The sequence below is a fragment of the Mercenaria mercenaria genome, chromosome 2 (genome assembly GCF_021730395.1).
Source record: "Mercenaria mercenaria strain notata chromosome 2, MADL_Memer_1, whole genome shotgun sequence".
Taxonomy (NCBI): domain Eukaryota; kingdom Metazoa; phylum Mollusca; class Bivalvia; order Venerida; family Veneridae; genus Mercenaria; species Mercenaria mercenaria.
The window spans coordinates 70,827,526-70,848,511 of record NC_069362.1 but is presented as its reverse complement, the minus strand read 5'-3'; the positions used below and the strand labels follow the sequence as shown (position 1 = coordinate 70,848,511).

The 20,986-nt window shown below is 36.3% G+C and overlaps 2 protein-coding genes across 2 annotated transcripts in view; one reads left to right on the top strand and one right to left on the bottom strand.

Annotated features, from left to right (window-relative positions):
- Window positions 1–680, bottom strand: part of LOC123564251 (ubiquitin carboxyl-terminal hydrolase 22-like) — a 28,420-nt gene extending 27,740 nt beyond the window's left edge. Inside the window, exon 1 of the mRNA XM_045357665.2 lies at window positions 473–680. Within this exon, the coding sequence (XP_045213600.1) occupies window positions 473–592 (120 nt within the window). The 5' untranslated portion in view covers window positions 593–680. The remainder of the gene's footprint in view (window positions 1–472) is intronic.
- Window positions 681–692: 12 nt separating this feature from the next.
- LOC123564252 (dehydrogenase/reductase SDR family member 7B-like) lies at window positions 693–20,403 on the top strand. Its single transcript, XM_045357666.2, has 7 exons — window positions 693–778; window positions 4,350–4,516; window positions 8,593–8,693; window positions 10,424–10,637; window positions 10,980–11,072; window positions 12,126–12,278; window positions 13,928–20,403. The coding sequence occupies exons 2-7, from the start codon at window positions 4,372–4,374 to the stop codon at window positions 14,137–14,139; spliced, it is 918 nt and encodes a 305-aa protein (XP_045213601.2). The 5' UTR covers window positions 693–778; window positions 4,350–4,371; the 3' UTR covers window positions 14,140–20,403.
- Window positions 20,404–20,986: the final 583 nt, after the last annotated feature.

The window sequence follows — 20,986 nt, the reverse complement described above, 5'->3', positions numbered from 1 at the left end:
AAGATCATACTCTGGGACATACTGTTGTAAGTACTGTCTGTTATCTTTGCCTTTTTGTCAGACTGCATGCGCGCAAACATCTTGAATGACTGTACTATGTGCTACTGATCATGAAAATAATGGTTTGGTCTACAAAATCCAATGGTTGTTAGAGATAAAAATGACTTATAGCGATACTGATTCAACTGTATTATAGAGGTGATGCATATGGCTAGTCATGCTCATTAGATGTAACACTTATGTTCATTTGTGACTTTGAAATATGTTCCCTGAAGTGGGAAGGTGTGGCAAACTAGGTGCGCCGAGATTTTAGTAAAAACTTGTGATATACTTTTAAATTAACATCAAAGTAATTCGATAAGTTAAAAGCAAATTATTTCTAAACTTTCTAAGTGTTAGTGTCATTGTGATTTCTTTTCTTTTGAAAGATATCTTTCAGCTGTTTAGCTGTCAGCTGTGCCACAGTAGTCACCTTGCGACGTCGTGCATCCGCAGTTTTACAGCTTATGAAGCATGCATGAAGAATCCTGTATGAGTCAGTGCCTTTTTCAGTCTTTAAGGCTTGTAAGTGTGGGCAACCACTTAAGGTCATTGCTTTCTTATTTGACTGAAACGCTTTTGCTTTCCATATCGAAATGTGCCTTGTTTGAACATTTCTTTTTGTTGACTATGCGCAGTGATTCATTGCGCAAGCATAAAACTTCCGGCTACTTTCATTTTCATGTCGTCTTACGGACAAAACAAAATTAGATGAATATCACTTCTGTTAGAAATAAAGGTAAAATTAACAGTTGGATCTGAATCAAAATAGATCAAGTTGTGTCCATTTAGTAATGAATTAACCTGTCATTTCGATCTAATCGCTTTATTTACTTTGTAAGTAGTTCACAATTCGGACAAATTTTTTTCGGGTAGATTTTCTCGAATTACAGTATCTGTACCAATAACTGCATATTTTATAAATAAAAATCAGACTAAGCTGTTAAGGAACTACAGCTTTTAGTATCAACTATGTAATGTACATGTGTGTAATGTACATGTCATGCAGTACCTGACCTAATCCTATTCACAAGAATCCCTCACAAATTTCCCTCGCAGCACCCTACTAGACCAAGTTACCTCAGTGTATTACCACGTATTTCAGAAAATGTCTTGGGTACACAATCCCATTAGGTCAACTAAAGTGTCTTATCAAACCTTGGAACCCCTAGGAGGAACCAAAACACAAAAACTGTATTTAACATTGGATACGGTAAAGCAAAATGCTATTAGCTCATAATTAAGATATTTCCCAACAAAAATGTGTAAAACAGAAATTGACAAATAAAGTGACAAAAGGTAAGATGAGCATGTAATTGAACAACTTAAAACATATTAGAAAAAGGTTCATTGATTGTTCAGTGTATTATGTAGATTATGCCTACAAACATGTCTGTTGCCAGGTAAAGCCAATATTAAAGTTGAAGTAGATACAAAGAAAAAAAAAAGTAGGTTTGGAAAAAGAGATGACGAGATGACGTGAGGCAATATGAAGCAAGGCCATGCAGACATACGACACAAGAAGATAAAATAACTGTCATTTTACATAAAAAACTCTTCTGTAACAATTCAAACAGTCTGTACTGGATAAGAAAAGCACATTTATAATTAAAAATTAAAGTTATATATATAAACAAAAGACATAAGCACATAAAAGTACTGCATTGATCAACATATTAAAGTTAAGACACTTTATATATCACAGTTACCTAATACAAATAACATAAGAACTTTCTGAGATTATTTACTGCTAAATACTTGAGCAGATGATACTGGATGAGGCATATAAATGATTTACAATGCAGTACATGCTAGGAAGTGAGAGTTCAGTGGTGACTAAGAGGGTCTTAGACAAGTGGTTAATATAAATATGATTAAAACAAATTGAGTAAGAGATCTCATACGGTTGCTATGAGATTTTAGTAAAATTTCACTCTGTGTTTTGACTGGACTTCAAGATCTATTTTATTTTGTAAGTCTTTGCAGGAACATAAAAGTCAACAGTCCATAAGTCCATGGTATCAAACATGAACCTGAATCTGTCTTTGGCAGGGCAGACTTGACTTATTCAGAGCCACCATATTGTATGAAATTAGGCGAAGTCTTGTGGATGTCAATCCAGATCCTCCTCTGTGCATCATTCTAGATCTGCAAGAATGCACAACCAACAGTACAACCAGATCTTTTACAGCAAGTCTTCTTATCCACACTGAACTGTTCTTCCTAACCCCTGTTTTCTTTTAGAACTGTTTGCCTCAACATGCCTTAATACAGTCTATGTTTTTGGGATTGACGGCTGTTGTGGAAAAATCAGGTTCCATGTTTGATGGTTGTTGTGGCTGAAATTTGGCCACATTATCTCTGGCCTGGAATATGCTTTTCCCACTTAATTTTGTTGATAATTCACACCTCAGAAAAATAGAAAAATTCTGAGTAAATATTGTTTTTTTTTTATGAAACTGTGTGTTATAAGGCAAATACTACAGCATTACATACTAACACTGGACTAAATTGTTGGTTTAATTGTGATATTCAGAAATTTTAAAAGAAAGAATTTCCCTTTTTCATGAAAATGAAGTGAAAATCTCAACCTCCCATACTGACGGGGGTTCTGGCCCCATTCTCCCTTAGTGAACCTCTCATCCTCATGAGGGTTCCAGCCCCATTCCCCCATAGTGAACCTCTCATCCTGATGAGGGTTCCAGCCCCATTCCCCCATATTGAACCTCTCATCCTGATGAGGGTCCTGGCCCCATTCCCCAGTATTGAACCTCTCATCCTGATGAGGGTCCTGGCCCCATTCCCCAATATTGAACCTCTCATCCCGATGAGGGTTCTGACCCCATTCCCCAATATGGAAGGGGGCCCTGAAAATATTCATTCATGCATACTTTGTTTTTTTAGCTCACCTGTCGCGTAGTTACAAGGTGAGCTGTTTTGATCACCCTTCAAACTTGCAGACAACTTGTACTGGCATAATATCTTGGTTCCTTTCGAAAACTGGCAGTGTCCCATCATGGGTTCCAGAGTTATGGCCAAAATTCGCTTTTTTGTTTGTGAACATGATAGAGATTTTAATCAGACTTGCACACAACTTGTATTGGCATAATATCTCGGTTTCTTTTGAAAACTGGCCAGATCCCATCATGGGTTCCAGAGTTATGGCCCCTTAAAGGGCCAAAGTTTGCTATTTTGGCTTTTGCAGCCATATAGAGACTTCATTTATGGTTTAATTTGACACAAACTTGCAAAATTTCTTTAACAATGATAGATCTTGGATTCCATGATGAATTTGTCAGATCCAACCATAGGTTGTTAATTTTTACCTTGTGAACACGATAGAAGTGACATTTTACATTCGATTTTAAACACACTTACACACAACTTAAGTCACAATAAGATCTTTGTTCTTTTCGAAAACCGGCTAGATTCCCACATGGGTTCTAGAGTTACTGCCCAAAATTTTCTGTTTTGGCCATTTAAGCCATATAGAGCTTATTTATGCTTTGATTTGATACAGACTTGCACAGAATGTTTATCTTGATGATATCCTGGCCAATTTAGAAACTGGGTCATGTGGGGTCAAAAACTAGTTCACCAGGTCAAATCAAAGGAAAAACTTGTTAACACCCTAGAGGCCGCATTGATGACCATATCTTCATGAAACTTTGTCAGAATGTTTATCTCAATGATTCCTATGCCAAATTCAAAACTGGATCATATGGGGTCAAAAACTAGGTTCCCAGGTCAAATCAAAAGTAAAGCTTGTTAACACTAGAGGCCACATTTTTGATCCCATCTTCATGAAACTTGGTCAGAATGTGACAATGTGTTATCTTGATGATTCCTAGGCCAAGCTTGAAACTGGGTCATGTGGGGTCAAAAACTGGATCACCACTCAAATCAAAGGAAAAGCTTGTTAACACTGCAGAGGCCACATTTATGACCCTATGGTATCTTCATGAAACTTGGTCAGAATTTTTATCTTGATGATTCCAAGGCCAAGTTTAACAGGTGAGTGATATAGGGTCATCATGACCCTCTTGTTTTATTTTTTTGTTTGGTTTTAAGTTACACTGACACAGTATTGAAGGTCGTATAGTGGCTTTCAACCTTGCTGTAGTGGTGGAGGAAGACCGTGAGTACCCCTCCAGGGTATTATTTCATGCACTGCTCGGCCTTAGAGGACATATAGAACAAAATTATTGTACCGGTAGTTAGCAAGAATACCATATTTTGTTGTTACAAATTATGGCATCTGTATATGGTCTTCATAAGGCAGTATTTTATTTGAATCTGTGTACTTCCAGATAGCAATTTCTGTTGGAGGCAATGACCATGGAGACACTACTGGCAGCTGTTGGTGGGACTGCTGGCCTACTGTATGTAATTTACTGGCTGTTAACTAACAGAAGAAAGACTGACGTGACTGGAAAAGTTGTGCTTATCACTGGAGCCAGCTCTGGGTTAGGAAAAGGTGATTAAAGTCTATTCATGTATTTGATATAGCTATAATGGAGAGATATTAATCCAGGAGTTAAGTGGGGTTGGAGTGGGGGTTTGGGTGTGCAGGGAAGGAGGAGGGATTTCTTAAAAAATACACTGAAATTCTGATTAAAATGACTGAAATCTCAGTTCTAGGCTATCAAGTATTTTATTGGTATTGTCCATCTGGCTGTTTGTGTCTCAGTATCTCCAAAATTGTAAATGCTTGTAATCAAAAAGTATTTAAGCAAGAATCACCAAACCTAACGTAATTATTAATTAGTGCATGACCTTTGCTCACATTTCTTATTATTCCCCATGACCCAGTAAAAACAGAGTTTTTCACCGTGATTTGGTAAGAAAAAAAAAAAAAGAGTTGAAAATGCATATATGATTCAAAAAGTATTTCATCTAGGATCACCAAACTTCACATAGTTATAAATGAGCACATCGCTATTGCCTTCATGTAGAATAATCCCCATTGACCGAGTTAAAGCAGAGTTTTTCCCCTTGATTTAGTAAAAAATAATGAAAATGCTTATAATTTAAAAGTGTTTTAGCTAGAATCACCAAACCTCGCGTAGTGATTAATTAGCATGTGAACTTTGCTCACTTTTAGTATTATCCTGTTTTACCAAGCAAAATAGAGTTGTTCCCCTTCATTTGGGAAATGATAGGGATTTTTGACTGTATGTAAATAACCTATTGATAGATCTTCATGAAATTTTACACAAATGTAGATCACTGTAGGGCAGTGGTGCATGTGCAACTTTTATTAGGATCACTTACATTACCAAAGTTATTGTTATCCCCCGCCGATGAAATCGGGAGGGGGGTATTGAAATGGCGTTGTCCGTCCGTCAGTCCGTCCGTCCGTCTGTCCGTCCGTCCGCAGCCATTTCTCAGTAACTACTTGGTAGAATTTCATGAAACTTTAAATAAACATGAACAACATACTGCGATGATGCCCGTCAAGTTTTTTTTTTGATTGGTCAATTTCCCTCAGAGTTATTGCCCTTGATTTAATAAAAAATGTCTGTCTGCAGCCATTTCTCAGTAACTAACAGGTAGAATTTCATAAAATTTGAAATAGACATGAACCAAGATACTGCGCTGATGCCCGTCAAGTTTTTTTTTTGATAGGTCAATTTCCCTCAGAGTTATTGCCCTTGATTTAATGAAAAATGTCCGTCTGCAGCCATTTCTCAGTAACTAGCAGGTAGAATTTCATCAAACTTGAAATAGACATGAACCAAGATACTGCGACGATGCCCTTCAAGTTTTTTTCGATTGGTCAATTTTCCATTTAGTTATTGCCCTTTAATTGTTTAAAAATCCACAGATCTGTACATAACAAACCAACCAATTGGAAGAATTTCATTAAACTTCTTCCATTCTTTTCCATGCACATTTATTATAAACATGTGATGTTGTGTACGTACACCTGGTCACCACCTTACATTGGTCACCCCCCCTCCCTCTCACCCCCCTCATTTTTTGTTTTCTACCAATATTTATAATCAACATGTAAACTGTTGTATCCTCCCCCCCCCCCCCCCCCCCCCCCCCCCCAAACAAACCATTCATTTTCTTTTAATTTGATTTGACTAATGAAATTATTTGCTTCTTGGTAACATTCTTAACTTTTTGCAGGATATATTTTTTTGCCGTTCCTCAACTTTGACCCTTTCGGCGGGGGATTCCAATTCATCGAATTTGCTTGTTTATAATTGTTTTACAATCCATAAATTCCCACATGAAAAAGTAATCCATTAATGGATCGATATGAAATTTAACACAAATATAGATCACTAAAGGGCGGTGGTGCAGGCACATCTTTCATCAAGATTGCTTCAGTTACTGCAGAATTATTGCCCTTTAATTGTTTTGAAATTAACAAGTTACCTAAAAAACAAACCCATGACCTATTGATGGATCTTCATTAGACTTGATACAAATATAGATCACAATAGGGCAGAGTTTTTCCCTTGATTAGGCAAAAAGTAGGAACTAACAAACCCTGGCACAGTCCTATTATGCATAACTTGGGTATATCTTTCATAATATAGTCAACGGATATAAATTCACTGAATTTGCTTGTTTATAACTTGATTTCATGTGTAGAACTATGACTAAGGGAACTACTAATCTCTTACTTCCTTCCAACTCATGCTATAGCCAGTTTAAGGTGTGTCACATACGTAAGGAAAAAATTACATCAGAATGCAAAACATGTTATGCTTGGAGTTTGTATCCCATTAGTATGCTGCAATATTTGCCCTTATCCTGCTAAATTTCTATAATGAACTTGTCCTTCTTTCAATTTGGACAGTACCATTAGCAGTTAAAAGGGGTGCTTACCAAAAGATACTGACTGAATAGCGAACAGTGCAGATCATGATCAGACTGCATGGATGTGCAGGCTGATCATGATCTACACTGGTCGCAAAGGCAGAATCAGTCGTGTCCAGCATGATAAGGGTTAGTAGTGTTTAAGTAAATCTTTCAGAGATATCAGTAGCATTGCAGCTGTCAATGTAAGCCTCAGTAGTCATCTCCAGTACAAAAATTATTGTGTTAACTTTATATCAGGCATTTTTAACCAGAGTTATTAGATTGGAGTAGATGTTGGTCGGGCGGGCGGGCGGCGGTGGCGGCGGTGGCGGCGGCGGCGGCGGCGGCGGCGGCGTCAAACTGGTGTTTCTGGTCAATAACTTTTGGTTCGGTAAAGATATTTGAATAAAACTTGGTGTGTATGTAGCTTATATCAAGACAAAGGCTAGGATTGATTTTGGGGTTTCTGGGGTCAAGGTTAAGGTCACTGTTACTTAAAATAGAAAAAGGGTTTCCAGTCAATAACATAACTTAGGAATGAGCTATCATGATGAAACTTGGTGTATAGAAACTTATATAAAGTTGTAGCTTGGGATTGATTTTGGGGTTTTTGGGATCAAGGTCAAGGTCATTGTTACTTAAAATAGGGTTAGGGTTAGGTTAAGGTTAGGGTTAGCATATCTTCTACATGCATGGAGGGATTTTGATGAAAGTTGGCACAATTGTCCACCATCATGAGATGGAGTGTCATGCGCAAGAACCAGTTCCCTAGGTCTAAGGTCAAGGTCACACTTAGAGGTCAAAGGATACAAGAATGAAAACTTTGTCTTCTTCATGCATAGAGGGATTTTGATGTAACTTGGCACAATTATACACCATCATGAGACGAAGTGTCTTGCGCAGTTCCCTTCTCTAGAATTACTTCCCTTTGTTGTTACTATAAATAGCTTATATTGTAACTTTTTCATTACTAGACGTAGGGAAAAATCGAGACCACTTTTCTGTAGTACAACATGCATGTTACATCCAATTTTGAGGTGTATTTTGACCAATCTCTACCTGGTAAGGATTTCTGTGTGGACTTACAATTTTTTTTTTTTGTATTTTTTTTTTTTAAGATTAACTTCCCTTAGTTGTTACTATAAATAACTTATATTGTAACTTTTTTTATAATTGACCGTAAGGAAAAACCAAGACCACTTTTCTGTGGTACAACATAATTGTTACTTTCTAATTTTAGGTGTATTTTAAGGTATCTCTACCTGGTAAGGAGTTTTTTTGTGGACTTAGAAAAACAAAAGAATTACAATGGTTACTAAACAACCACAAAATTAAAATTACATCTGCAAATACAGGTGCTAGAGTAAAGAAATTTGCTGTGACGGGCATATATTGTGACATTCTGGCACTCTTGTTTATTCTTATGAAAAGTGTTGAAAACCTGGTTTCGTGGCATTGCCGTGTTTCTTGTGTTACTTTAATCCATGTCATTTTGATACAAACAATACAACATTAAAGTAAGAGTGCATTAACTGTTAGTGAACAATCGAAAGTCATTTATTGATGGAAAGTTCAATAGATAAAAGTTTTTAAGATCTGGTACTGAAAACAAGAAGTTGAGAAGGCATTAAACTGTTAAATGGAAATGTGATGGGCGAAACAAAAAATGTACAGAATTATTGAAAATGAAAATTAAGAAAATGTTCTTTGTATATTGTAAATACGTTTTTCCAGCATGTGCTGAAGTGTTCTTTAAGCATGGGTGTAAGGTGATCCTGGCGGGTAGAAATATAGAACAGTTGCAGCAGGTGAAGTCTGATCTAGGTGATACAAAGGTAATATATTGTTTTATGTGTAATATGGTATTTAACAGCCCAGCCATTGAAACTGTTGTTATACTTCTTCAAATATGATTAGTTTTGAATATCCAGGTGGATGTATTTAAATTCTTGTAAATGAAAATGTACACAATTGCTGTAAGAAATTGACCGGATGTAAGTTTAACTTTAATTTAACCAGATTGCTCATATTACAAGGGGAATTCAGAAAAGTTTAAGACTTATGTGCTTCAGTAGAATCTTTGTCAGGTACAGGCAGGTTTTTTCCTGGACTATTAGCGGGTTTCAGTAGCCATTACATTGAAAATTTCAACACAGTTGGTTTTGTTATAGCTGAATGACAAGAGTTTAAATCACACTACACTCATAATTCGCTCCATTAATAATGCAAAAAGGTACCAAGTGCTGATAGTTAAAGAAGGTTATGGTACCTTTTTGCATTAATAGGATAATATATATACAATAACACTGATGTTATTTTATCGTAAGCATGGAGGCTTCTGGTTGCAAGGAAATAAGGTCCTATGTAAAGATGCATTGTTCTCTGAATATACCAACCAGGCAGATTCTGCAAACAGTTAAAACTATTAAGCCACTGTTTATGATGGTAATGGGTGTTAATAGTGGAAAATCTTAAGTCCAAGATCTACATCATGTAGGGCTTCCTAAACTGACAGCATCCACTCATAACATTGCATTGTGGCGGTCATTGTAGTGGAAGGCTTGAGATATATAGTTTCTGAAATAGCTGCATCAGTGGGCATTTCATCGGGAAGTGTTCATGAAATTCTGACTAATAACTTGAAATTGTGAAAGGTACATGCAAGGTGAGTACCCCATCTTTTGACCAAAGAGCAAAAAGGCCAAAGGATGCAATGTTGCAAAAAACTTCTAAAAATCTGTAGATGTGCAGATGAAAGGAGTCTTAATTAACTTTACACAGGGGGATGAGATATAGGGGTATAATTTTGAACATCAAAGGTGGGAAAACAAAATGGTGGCTTAGGAAAGGGCAAGAATGACCAGTTATCACAAAATAAATTCAGAGTTGCAAACAGGCTTTTTTACACAATTTCCTTCAATTCCTAAGGATAATTCCTAAATAACAATAATGGTTATGTACAGTTATTTCTATATTTTATATGGCCAGTCTCAAATTTTCTGAACTCCTCTTGTAATATAATTCTTTTTGTATATGTACTGACAAACACAAAAAATCTGAATAAGGAATTTCTTCATTCTTGTCGAATTTTTTTTCCAAGTGGGGGTTAGGGAAAGTTTTGATTATGTAACATGTTCTAAATGCAGACAATCTTCATACAGAATTTCTATGTATGAGCCCAAAATTTTCTAGTGGTGCTTTAAGGAAATTTCAGATTGTGCATATAGCAGTGAGAATCAAAAATGACAGAGTTTGTATAAATAAAATGTAATTATAGTGCAAAATTCTTTATGTACGCAAATACTCAATAATTGTCAAGCAATGAAAGGTTCTGATTCTTAAAAAATCCAAGTGTGGAATTTTTGGAGTTGTGTGCAAAAACTCTAAATTTAGAATAATTCATTACTGAATATTTTGAAGTAAAAGAAAATTTAAAAAATGTTGCTTACCCATGCTTTAACATCTTTAATTTATGCATTTTACTTGTATACAATGTTTATGATTTATATATGATTTATTGTGACTGAAGTATAGATCTTTAGTTTTGATACTGTTGACTCTATAGGACAAACATCGTCTAGCTGTATTACAACTTGACCTCGCAGATCTACCCAGTATAGAGAGAAAAGGTTTGGAGGCTGTAGACATATTTGGTCATGTGGATATATTGATCAACAATGCTGGTATTAGCTACAGGGGCAGTATACAGGACACAGATATAGATGTACACATGAAAGTCATGACAGTTAATTACTTTGGTCAGATAGCCCTCACTAAAGGTACTAGTTGTTGCATTTTCACCTCACCTGAACTTACATCACACTGTTCTGATAAAAATTTATATTCCAGTTCCAGCCATGCTGTCATGCCCAGTCTGTGGTGTGACTTTATAATGCTCTTTCAAAGAAATATAAGTTTATATGTGTACTTTATGGTATATGGATATCAGAAATTCAAAATAAGACTGTTAGTTTAGACCCCAGTTGTTATTTTCAGTGTCACACCTCACATCAGACGTCATGTGACAGCTATGGAAGTTATTTTAGGCAAAATTACTGTAATATTACTGAATATACTGAATACTGAATACCGTGGTAAGCTTGTGTATTTTTTGTTTTTAGCTATACTACCTCACATGATGACAGCACGGTCTGGTCATATTGTGGCAATCAGTAGTGTACAGGGTAGAATATCTCAGGCATACAGGTCTGCATGTAAGTATTTACACATCAGTGTCTGCCAGTACATATAGCAAGTACTTAGAATTTAGCTCTCAATATTTAATGAGTGTATGGTTTTCCTTTGTTTAGCAATAGATATAAAATCAAAATGAACGTCACTAAATAAAGTCTTCATCACATTATGTAAAATGGGACCAGATTTATAGAAATCTATGTTTTCATAGTTTTTTTTTTCTATTTGTATTTTTGAAACAAAACAAAAGCCTTAAAAATGAATTGTTTCTCCCACTTGGTGGTCTAGTGGTTAGCACACTTGACTGTCAATCCAGAGGTCCGGGGTTTGAATCCCGGTCCTGGCACTGGAAATTTCTGAGATGCTCTTGAGTGTATCTCACCTAACTAAGAGGCCTGTACTGGTTCTTCCCAGGAAAGACAGCTTCACGTGTACCGGTGCTATACACCAGGCACGTTAAAGAACCAGACTGTCTATTCGCAAAGAGCTGTGCTAAGTTAGCTGGACAAGTCTGTATGTAAAAAGGATTTCTCTCTATCTGTTCTGGGGGCTTTATTTCACTTTGTTCCTCTGGTCAGATCGCTCTGTGTCTGTACTAATAGAGGATGAATTTCGCGCCCTGTGTGGCTGCCTTTGCGCTATGTTAAGCACCTTTGAATGTGTTCATCATACAGAGGGTGCTATATAAATCTGGTATAATAATAATAATAATTACAATGAAATCATTTTAAAATTACTTGTTTTTGACGTACTGTTTTGGTTAAATCAGTCTACAAAATTAAATTTCAGCTAACAAGTAAATTTATCATTTATTTTATCTTTGTATTCAAAATCTGTTACATGTAAATTAACATCATTGCCCCGTGGCAGAAACCATATAATATTGTTGCCTATGAAATGATTTCCCAGTAAGCTTTTAGCACTTTAGCAATGCATGTATTGATAATATTTTCCTGAGAAATTGTTATACTATCCGACTGTTTGATATTTTGTACAATTTAACTATATTCTATATAATTGAAGATTAAGTTTTAAAGTGGAATGCAAAAGCGTGTATTATATTATATATGCAGATGCAGTATCAAAGCATGCTGTGCAGGCGTATTTTGACTGTTTGCGGGCAGAGATGTCAACTAGTGGTATACATGTATGTGTAGTCAGTCCAGGATATATACAGACCAATCTTTCCAAAAATGCTGTCTGTGCTGATGGATCAAATTATGGAGGTATTTCAGAATTGCTGGTATTTGATACACATTCTTCCACTGGTGACTTGATTATATAAGTACATTTCAATTTTCTCACACTTGAGAAAAGAAATGAGAGTCATTTTGCTAAAAGGTTGATAAAATGTATCTTTTATGGGGTAAAGGAGATAAGGACTGGACTCAACATTTGACTGACAGTGTGAAAAAACTTTACCCTTGAGAGACTTTGACTGGAGATACTGTTAACAATTCAAATACACATTGGTAAACTATTATAAACTAGACTACTATGGCATGAATTTGATGTTTTACTAGCATGTCAGACATTTTGTCCACATTGGACATGAAAGATGTTTGTAAGAAAACATGGTTAAATCTAAACACATCTTTAGAGAACTACTTGAAAGCAATGTTCAGATATTAAATTCCAGAAGTGTTGGTTTAACAAGGCATCTTCATACTTCATAAAAATGTGAAACTTAATTTTTATACGCCCGAAGGGACGTATTATGTTATACCCCCTGAGTCCATCTGTCTGTCCGTCCGTCCATCTGTCCATCCATTAGCAATTTCGTGTCCGCTCTGTAACTCTTGAACCCCTTGAAGGATTTCAAAGAAACTTCACACAAATCTTCACCACACTGACACGACGTGCAGAGCATATGTTTTGGATGTCTCACTTCAAGGTCAAGGTCACATTTAGGGATCAAAGGTCATATCAGTTTGTTTCATGCCTGCTCTCTAACTCTTGAACTGCTTGAAGGATTTCAAAGAAACTTGGCACAAATGTTCACCGTACTGAGACGATGTGCAGAGCACATGTTTCGGATGACTCGCTTCAAGGTCAAGGTCACACTTAGGAGTCAAAGGTCATATATGACTTTGCTTTGTGTATATTGCTCTGCATTGCAGTGCTCTTGTTTTTATTTGGCAGATTCCTTTTTTGTTCACTTACAATATTTTTTTTTGAATTACTTCCCTTTTATGTTACTATAAATAGCTTATTTTGAAACTTTTTTATTATTGGCCGTAGGGAAAAACCGAGACCACTTTTCTGTGGTACAACATGGATGGTACCTCCAATTTTTAGGTGTATTTTGACATATCTCTACCTGGTTAGGATTTTTTTTGTGGACATAGAATTTTTTTTTTTGAATTTCTTCCCTTTGTTGTTCCTGTCCTTTGGAATTCAACAGTCAAGTTCTTTAAATTTTGCTCCCATCCTCTGATGTAACCCTTCGGGCGTATATTGCCCCGCTTGGCGGAGCTCTTGTTTTACCAGAATATCAGTTGAAAAGTCATCCTCAGTTTAGAAGGTTTAAACACAAAGCTGTCATTGGATGTGAGCTAAAACTAAGAAATGATTATAATGACTTATTAAAGGTCATATTCTTTTTATTCTATTTTAGATTTCTTTACTTCAGTGGTGCAGTCAAATAAGAAAAACAAAATTTGAGGTCATTTTTTTAAAACGGCTCCATATAGAATTAAAATCAGACTGGGTTTTATGCAATAACTTATTTTCTTGTCAGGTTGTTGCAACCAAAAATGGACCAGTTCCACTTGAATGTTTAAGAAATCAGGCCATATTTGCATCGAGAAATACTATTTTTTTCCATCTATTCAAACTTGCATAATGACCTAAAATTATTTTCTTGTAATTTCAGTTTTAGACAAGACAACAGCTGAAGGTTTACCTCCTGAGAAAGTGGCATCACTTATATTGAAAGCTGTACAATCACACCAGCCTGAAGTTATTCCTGCTAAATTTATCTATAGACTGGTTATTATTCTTAGAGCATTATTTCCTAGACTGGTTTTCTGGATATTGTCTAAAAGAGCACAGAAACAAAGGAATGACTATATAAAGACTAAATAACATATTGAGTAAAATATATAGTGATGACATTTACACATGTTTAAGAAATAGAACACTTCAGTGTAACACCACTTTTTTCTTGTGAGCCTTGTAAGGCTAGACTGTTCAAAGAATAAGGATGGCTGTTGTACTTGCCTCTGTCTCTGTGCCACTGTCACCTTCATCATTGCTTTCAGTTCAAAGTTTTATTGCAAGCTTCTTAATTTTACTCTTCTTAACTACTGCCCCTATAACCATCTAACCTCACTTAGTGTTTGAATTTTTTATTCATTTTGTTCTTACTTTTTCAATTCTTAAGATAAGACATTGCAATTTCCCAGACTTGTGTATTTTTTCCTGCTCTTCCTCTTTTTGGTGAATATTTTTTATGAGAGAATCTTATTTAAAAAGTTATAAATAAAAAACACACATAATAAAACAAACTTTATTTTTAAATTTTTTTGGCATGTTACTCAGAGCATCAGTTCATATACAGTTCAAGGTAACAAAATTGTTATACAATACCTTAATAATATATCATCATATTTACATATATATAACATGTTGTTGTACTTAGATACCCTTATAAATTAAATAAATACTAAATGATTAATCAGATTTTGTGAGGGCCGCTTGAATGTCCCAGGCTTCCGACATGGAACCATGAAGTTTATTGACGCTTTTTCGCTTGAGACAGATTTTGAAAAACAACCAGGGTACCACCCATCTTGATATGCCACTACTCACAGTCCCTTACAACATGTTTACGGCATTTTGCCTTCTGTCCATTTTCATTCATTTCAAGAACTTCTTTCTGGACATTTTCTTCCTGTTCACGGTGTCATTTTCGCAGACTGATTTCAATGTTTCGTGCTTTTTTCATCAAGTTGCTGTGTTCTTTCTGTGACATTTCACTTAACCAACTTATCAGATGACGACAATTACGCTTCAGCTTTTGGTGGAAGGTAGCATTTGGTCGCCTCCTTTGACTAGAGTCTGAGTCGCCAAAATGATGCTCACAGGGAAGATTGTTGACTTGAGCAAATGCTGTTCATGAAAGATCCTCTTTTTGACAGCGTGGTGCTATAGCGCCCATCCTGAAGAAAGTCAGCAAGCTGTTTACGCACTGTTCGTAACATTGACAGATTAAAGTCAGAAGGTCATTATACAATTTAGACTGATCAGTTGGGATGGGGGTTAACAGTTTATGATGACATTTCTCTGTGTGTGGTATGGGTAAATCATCATTATTAATCCAAGAAGTTTTGTTATGAAGTAGACTTGGATTCTCAGCACACTCATGCAGAAAGGTTTCCAGTCTCTGTACATGTGGACGAAGCTGAAGATAGGCAGCATTGCCCGACGTGGCAAGCCACCAGTATGGTCCAGTGACCTTCAGATATACTGTTTTTAGAGCCCGTAACATTGTATTCACAGTCTCAGGTTGAAGATCAGCTTCCACAGATTTGATTTTCTGCTGAAGTCTGGAATAAGGAATTAAACCTGTTGTCTTTATAATTTCCAATAAGAGATTTAATTCCGTTGCTGGTACAATATGCTTCCCACCTGTCCCATAAACCAAGTTGATCACCTGCTGGCCCAAAGATACCTGATGCTGCTTATGCAATCCTTTCAATTATCACTTGTTTCTTTGACCAGAACTTGAAAAATGGAAGTCTGTCTCTTCCAACTGGACCTTCAGATGAAGTTAATTTCAGTATCAATTCTTGCTTCAATGAAGAAGGGCTTCAGCATTAATTTCAGTGCACTTTGTGATATTTTGGCACAACTAAATTTAATTTTGCCATTTTCATCTAAACCATTGAGCGGTTTCCTGTATAAGGGTCCTGCTCTAGGAATGAGTGAGAGGTAACAGGCATACAACTCCACGATGTTATACTTCCTATCTGGCTGTTCATAATGTTTTATTGGATCCTGTACAAATTTACGAGCCTTAAGATGCCCCCTTGTGAATTTTTACAATGACCAGGCGTGAACTGGCTATACCTGCGTGATTGTTCCTTATCATGCAGTATTTCAGACTGTGATGCCTGGCAGTTCACTTGCTCTTGGAATCCACGAAATCCAAACAGATTACTGTTGTAAAAAATCATAGCGTTCGACAAGAACAATTAATCACACCCGTTTCCCAAAATGAAAGTTCATCCTGCATTGTAACGGGATCACTTGATAACCTAACCTTTTTATCCCAACACCTTGTGCATGCAACTCCTTCATCCTGGTATCCAAACTCTTTCTAAAGTCACTGAACTAGTACTGTCTTTGATAAAGTTTACATACTGTTTTCCACATTTGTTCCTTAGGTATCTCTGTAGACTACATACCAATTGGTGAAGTGTATTAGGTGGATAATCTTGTCCATCTTTGTGTTTTATTTCCATAACAAAGCATTGGCCCCAATAGTTTAACATGTTGTCATCAAGCAGATCTATATCTTCTGTATAGCAATTTGCATAAAGCTTAGGTCTTGCATGCTGTTGTGACGCCTGAGATCTTTTAATCATCATCTTACAGTTTCCTCACAACACTAGAACGTTTCTGTTTTTATGTTTCTGATTCTTAGGTCCTTCCAAGTAAACACATCGAACAACACAGTTTTTCCAGTTTGCTAGTTTATTTTTTTTTATCTCTAAATCATTTAAAGTCCTTGTGAATTGTTTAATATTACTATTGTATTATTTCCATTGAAACTTATTGTATTATTTCCTTTTGAAGCTAGATCTAATTTAACTGTAAATTTTAAGATGTTTGTCCTAAAGTTCGTTTAGAAGTCCCCTCTTGTTCGGGGTGTGTCATAGATTTCGTCTGCAAAAAAGCTTAGTGCTGTGTGCATAAATATATATGATAGACAATAGAAGTTTATCACATTCGCGACACTCCGGCCAGAAAAGTATAGCAATAAAATATCGGATAAGAAAATGAAAACAAATGTAGAAAATAACAGATGGAAAATTCTAAAAATAAACAGCACAGCACTTTACAAAGATCTCTTACTCAAATTGCCTTTCAAGTTTCAAAAAGAACTAGTCTAAATTTTCCTAAATTTTTAAAACTTAAAAAATTAATGTAGTGTTTGAACTGAATGCTATATTCGAATACAAAGATATATATGTGGCATAAGTATGATAAAGCAAAACTTATTCAGTACATTTCAGACATTCATTCGTGTTTTAAGTCATTTGTTTTGTTAATAGTATTTATGAATAATGTAAATTAATTCGTATTAAATGCTAAAGATAACTCTAAAGTGAATGGAATAATGTCAAAGTTATTTGAAATTATCTCCAGTATAATTAAGAACACTTTTGGTATGATCAAGTTTCGACAATCTGGTACAATGTACTTTTAAATGTCTTCTATTAAAATACTCATTTGTAAACATGTTATCATGACTGAATGTAAACACACTACATAATAAAAAGCATATTATAAGTATAGTATTATACGGTTTCAGTTTGTAGTAAAATAAGGATTTTGCAAGTGTCAGTCTTTTCACTAGTAGTCTCCCTTCAAGCACCTTATATAATCCCAGTCAACACTCTGTTACTATATTATCAATTAATCAGTTAGTTTATCAGCAATTAATTTCCTTGTTCTTTCGCTTGACACAATCACAGTCTTTCGTTTAGGACGTGTTTGCTCCACCTGGGTCAACTTCATCGATATATGACTCATAGATACCAGTTTTTGGATTAAGTGTCAAAAAATGTCCTGGCATCAACGTTGAGTTGGAATTAATGTCATTGTCAACATAGACAAGTGGTCTTGAATTAAGAACACTCTCTATTTCCTTTAGTACGGTTTGAAATTGGATACTGGTCAATGATCTCCATCCTAGAGTTATTTACCCATGTTTTTTCTTTCTTTAAAAAATAAACACTTCATTTCAAAAGAAAACAACTGGTAAAACTATTTACAAAAGGAATCTACAGAATTAGCAAAATAAAACATTGTCAATGGGCTCATCAGCATTTAACTGCTATAATTTTCATCCACTCAGTAATAACTCAATTTTATCTTCTTCCACTTTTTGGACTACTGTTGAAAAACGGTGTTAAACCCAACACAGACAAACAACCAGACAAACAAACAAACAAACAAACAAACAAACAAACAAACAAACTTTCAATATGTTCATAATCCTTTGGATTTTCTTACTTAGTCTTTGTTTCAACTTTACAAGTTCTGCTGCTGTTTTGACTTTTTCAGCTTTCAAAAGTTGCAAAGAGGCATTCAACTTGTCTAGCATTTGTTGCTGCTTCTGTTCTTTTTTCTTCTGCAAATACAGTTTGTAAGTGCTATATGCATTAACACAAGATCTTTTCGTCCTTGTATCTATCTTCATGTTAGTGCTGTTCACATTTTTCTTCCTAAGAGTTGTTTTGACAATTGCTACAGCTTCATAATTTCAACAGTCAAACTTGCTTGGTCTTTCTCAGTTATATCATCCCATTATGTTAAAGCTGGATTCTACCCAAGGTCCACTGAAAACAGTTGGCAATGATGACACAAGTGTTTTGAGTGCTGGATATCTTGGTCTGTTAAAACTTTCCATAACAAACACCTTACCCCAGAATCCAGTGTCAACAGGCTCCTTGGCTTCATAGTTAGCAGCCAGGCGTTTTGAAGTCTTCATCCACATTATATCTGGCAGATTCCTCGGACAGTTTGCCCATCTGCACCTGGTCCTCAGAGAACACTGGAATATTGGTGGCCAGTCTTTGTAATGATTTTACTGTTTGTTGATGGCCAACAAAGTCTGGGTCCATAACTGAGAGCAGTCTGAGTGTGGTATTTGTTAATGGCATCTGAAGCATCTTAGGTTAGCATATACATCATGGACGAAGCGATGGCATGTTTTGTCTGGGCGAGCTTTGTTCAGGTTAACAAATGCATACTTTCCAACACCCAAGTCCTTATCTGACTTGTGTATGTCCCTACTATTCACATCAAGTTAAACAAGCTGGCTAACACTTTCTGGGATGCATTCTTGCTTGATGAACATAACAAGGAACTCTCTGGTCAAGTCGACCATCCTGCTGTGGAGAGTGTGAATTAGGGGTTTCTCTGACTGAAACCATCCTGCTGTGGAGAGTGTAAATTAGGGGTTTCTCTGACTGAAACCATCCTGCTGTGGAGAGTGTGAATTAGGGGTTTCTCTGACTGAAACCATCCTGCTGTGGAGAGTGTAAATTAGGGGTTTCTCTGATTGAAACCATCCTGCTGTGGCGAGTGTGAATTAGGGGTTTCTCTGACTGAAACCATCCTGCTGTGGAGAGTGTAAATTAGGGGTTTCTCTGACTGAAACCATCCTGCTGTGGAGAGTGTGAATTAGGGGTTTCTCTGACTGAAACCATCCTGCTGTGGAGAGTGTGAATTAGGGGTTTCTCTGACTGAAACCATCCTGCTGTGGAGAGTGTAAATTAGGGGTTTCTCTGATTGAAACCATCCTGCTGTTAAGAGTGTGAATTAGGGGTTTCTCTGACTGAAACCATTCTGCTGTGGAGAATGTGAATTAGGGGTTTCTCTGACTGAAACCATCCTGCTGTGGAGAGTGTGAATTAGGGAATTCTCTGACTGAAACCATCCTGCTGTGGAGAGTGTGAATTAGGGGTTTCTCTGACTGAAACCATCCTGCTGTGGAGAGTGTGAATTAGGGGTTTCTCTGACTGAAACCATCCTGCTGTGGAGAGTGTGAATTAGGGGTTTCTCTGACTGAAACCATCCTGTTGTTGAGAGTGTAATTTAGGGGTTTCTCTGATTAAAACCATCCTGTTGTGGAGAGTGTGAATTAGGGGTTTCTCTGACTGAAACCATCCTGCTGTGGAGAGTGTGAATTCGGGGTTTCTCTGACTGAAACAACTTGATGTATTCACTGAAAGTATCCAGCAAACCTCTGAACAAATGTTACTTTGTCTCAGTTTCATTCCTTCTAGGGAACAGATAGTCCAGGATTCTGTCTTTTCCCTGTCTGTGCTTGTTACAGATTTCTGCTGTTTTTTTCTGTGACATCTGAAGCAGAATTATTGATGCCTGTGCTTCATCAGAGACTTGATGGTCACTGAATATCTGACTGATGACTGACCTGAAATGATAAAAAATATACAAAGAGTGTAAACATTATTACCTCTGAAAACAAACTGATGATGGATTTGATCAGCATGTTATATTTATTTTTCAAACTGATCAAAAATTGTTATGAACATTAATAATTATAAGTCATAAACACATGTTTTAAAGACTACAATTAAAATGAAAATGACAGTCTTTGTCCAAGCTTCATTTTAACCAATACCAAAGAAAAGATACATCCGGTTTTATATGGAGCTGTTGCTGTTGTTGTGTTGGGCTTTGTGCCAAGTTCGTGCATATAATTGCAATCAGTAAACCAGCACATACTTTATAGCCAATTACAATGCAAGTATTCTCTACTGCCAGGGGATCAAACCAGCACATACTTCATAGCCAATCACAGTGCAAGTATTCTCTACTGCCAGGGGATCAAACCAGCACATACTTCATAGCCAATCACAGTGCAAGTATTCTCTACTGCCAGGGGATCAAACCAGCACATACTTTATAGCCAATCACAGTGCAAGTATTCTCTACTGCCAGGGGATCAAACCAGCACATACTTCATAGCCAATCACAGTGCAAGTGTTCTCTACTGCCAGGGGATCAAACCAACACATTAGCCAATCACAGTGCAAGTATTCTCTACTGCCAGGGGATCAAACCAGCACATACTTCATAGCCAATCACAGTGCAAGTGTTCTCTACTACCAGGGGATCAAACCAGCACATACTTCATAGCCAATCACAGTGCAAGTGTTCTCTACTACCAGGG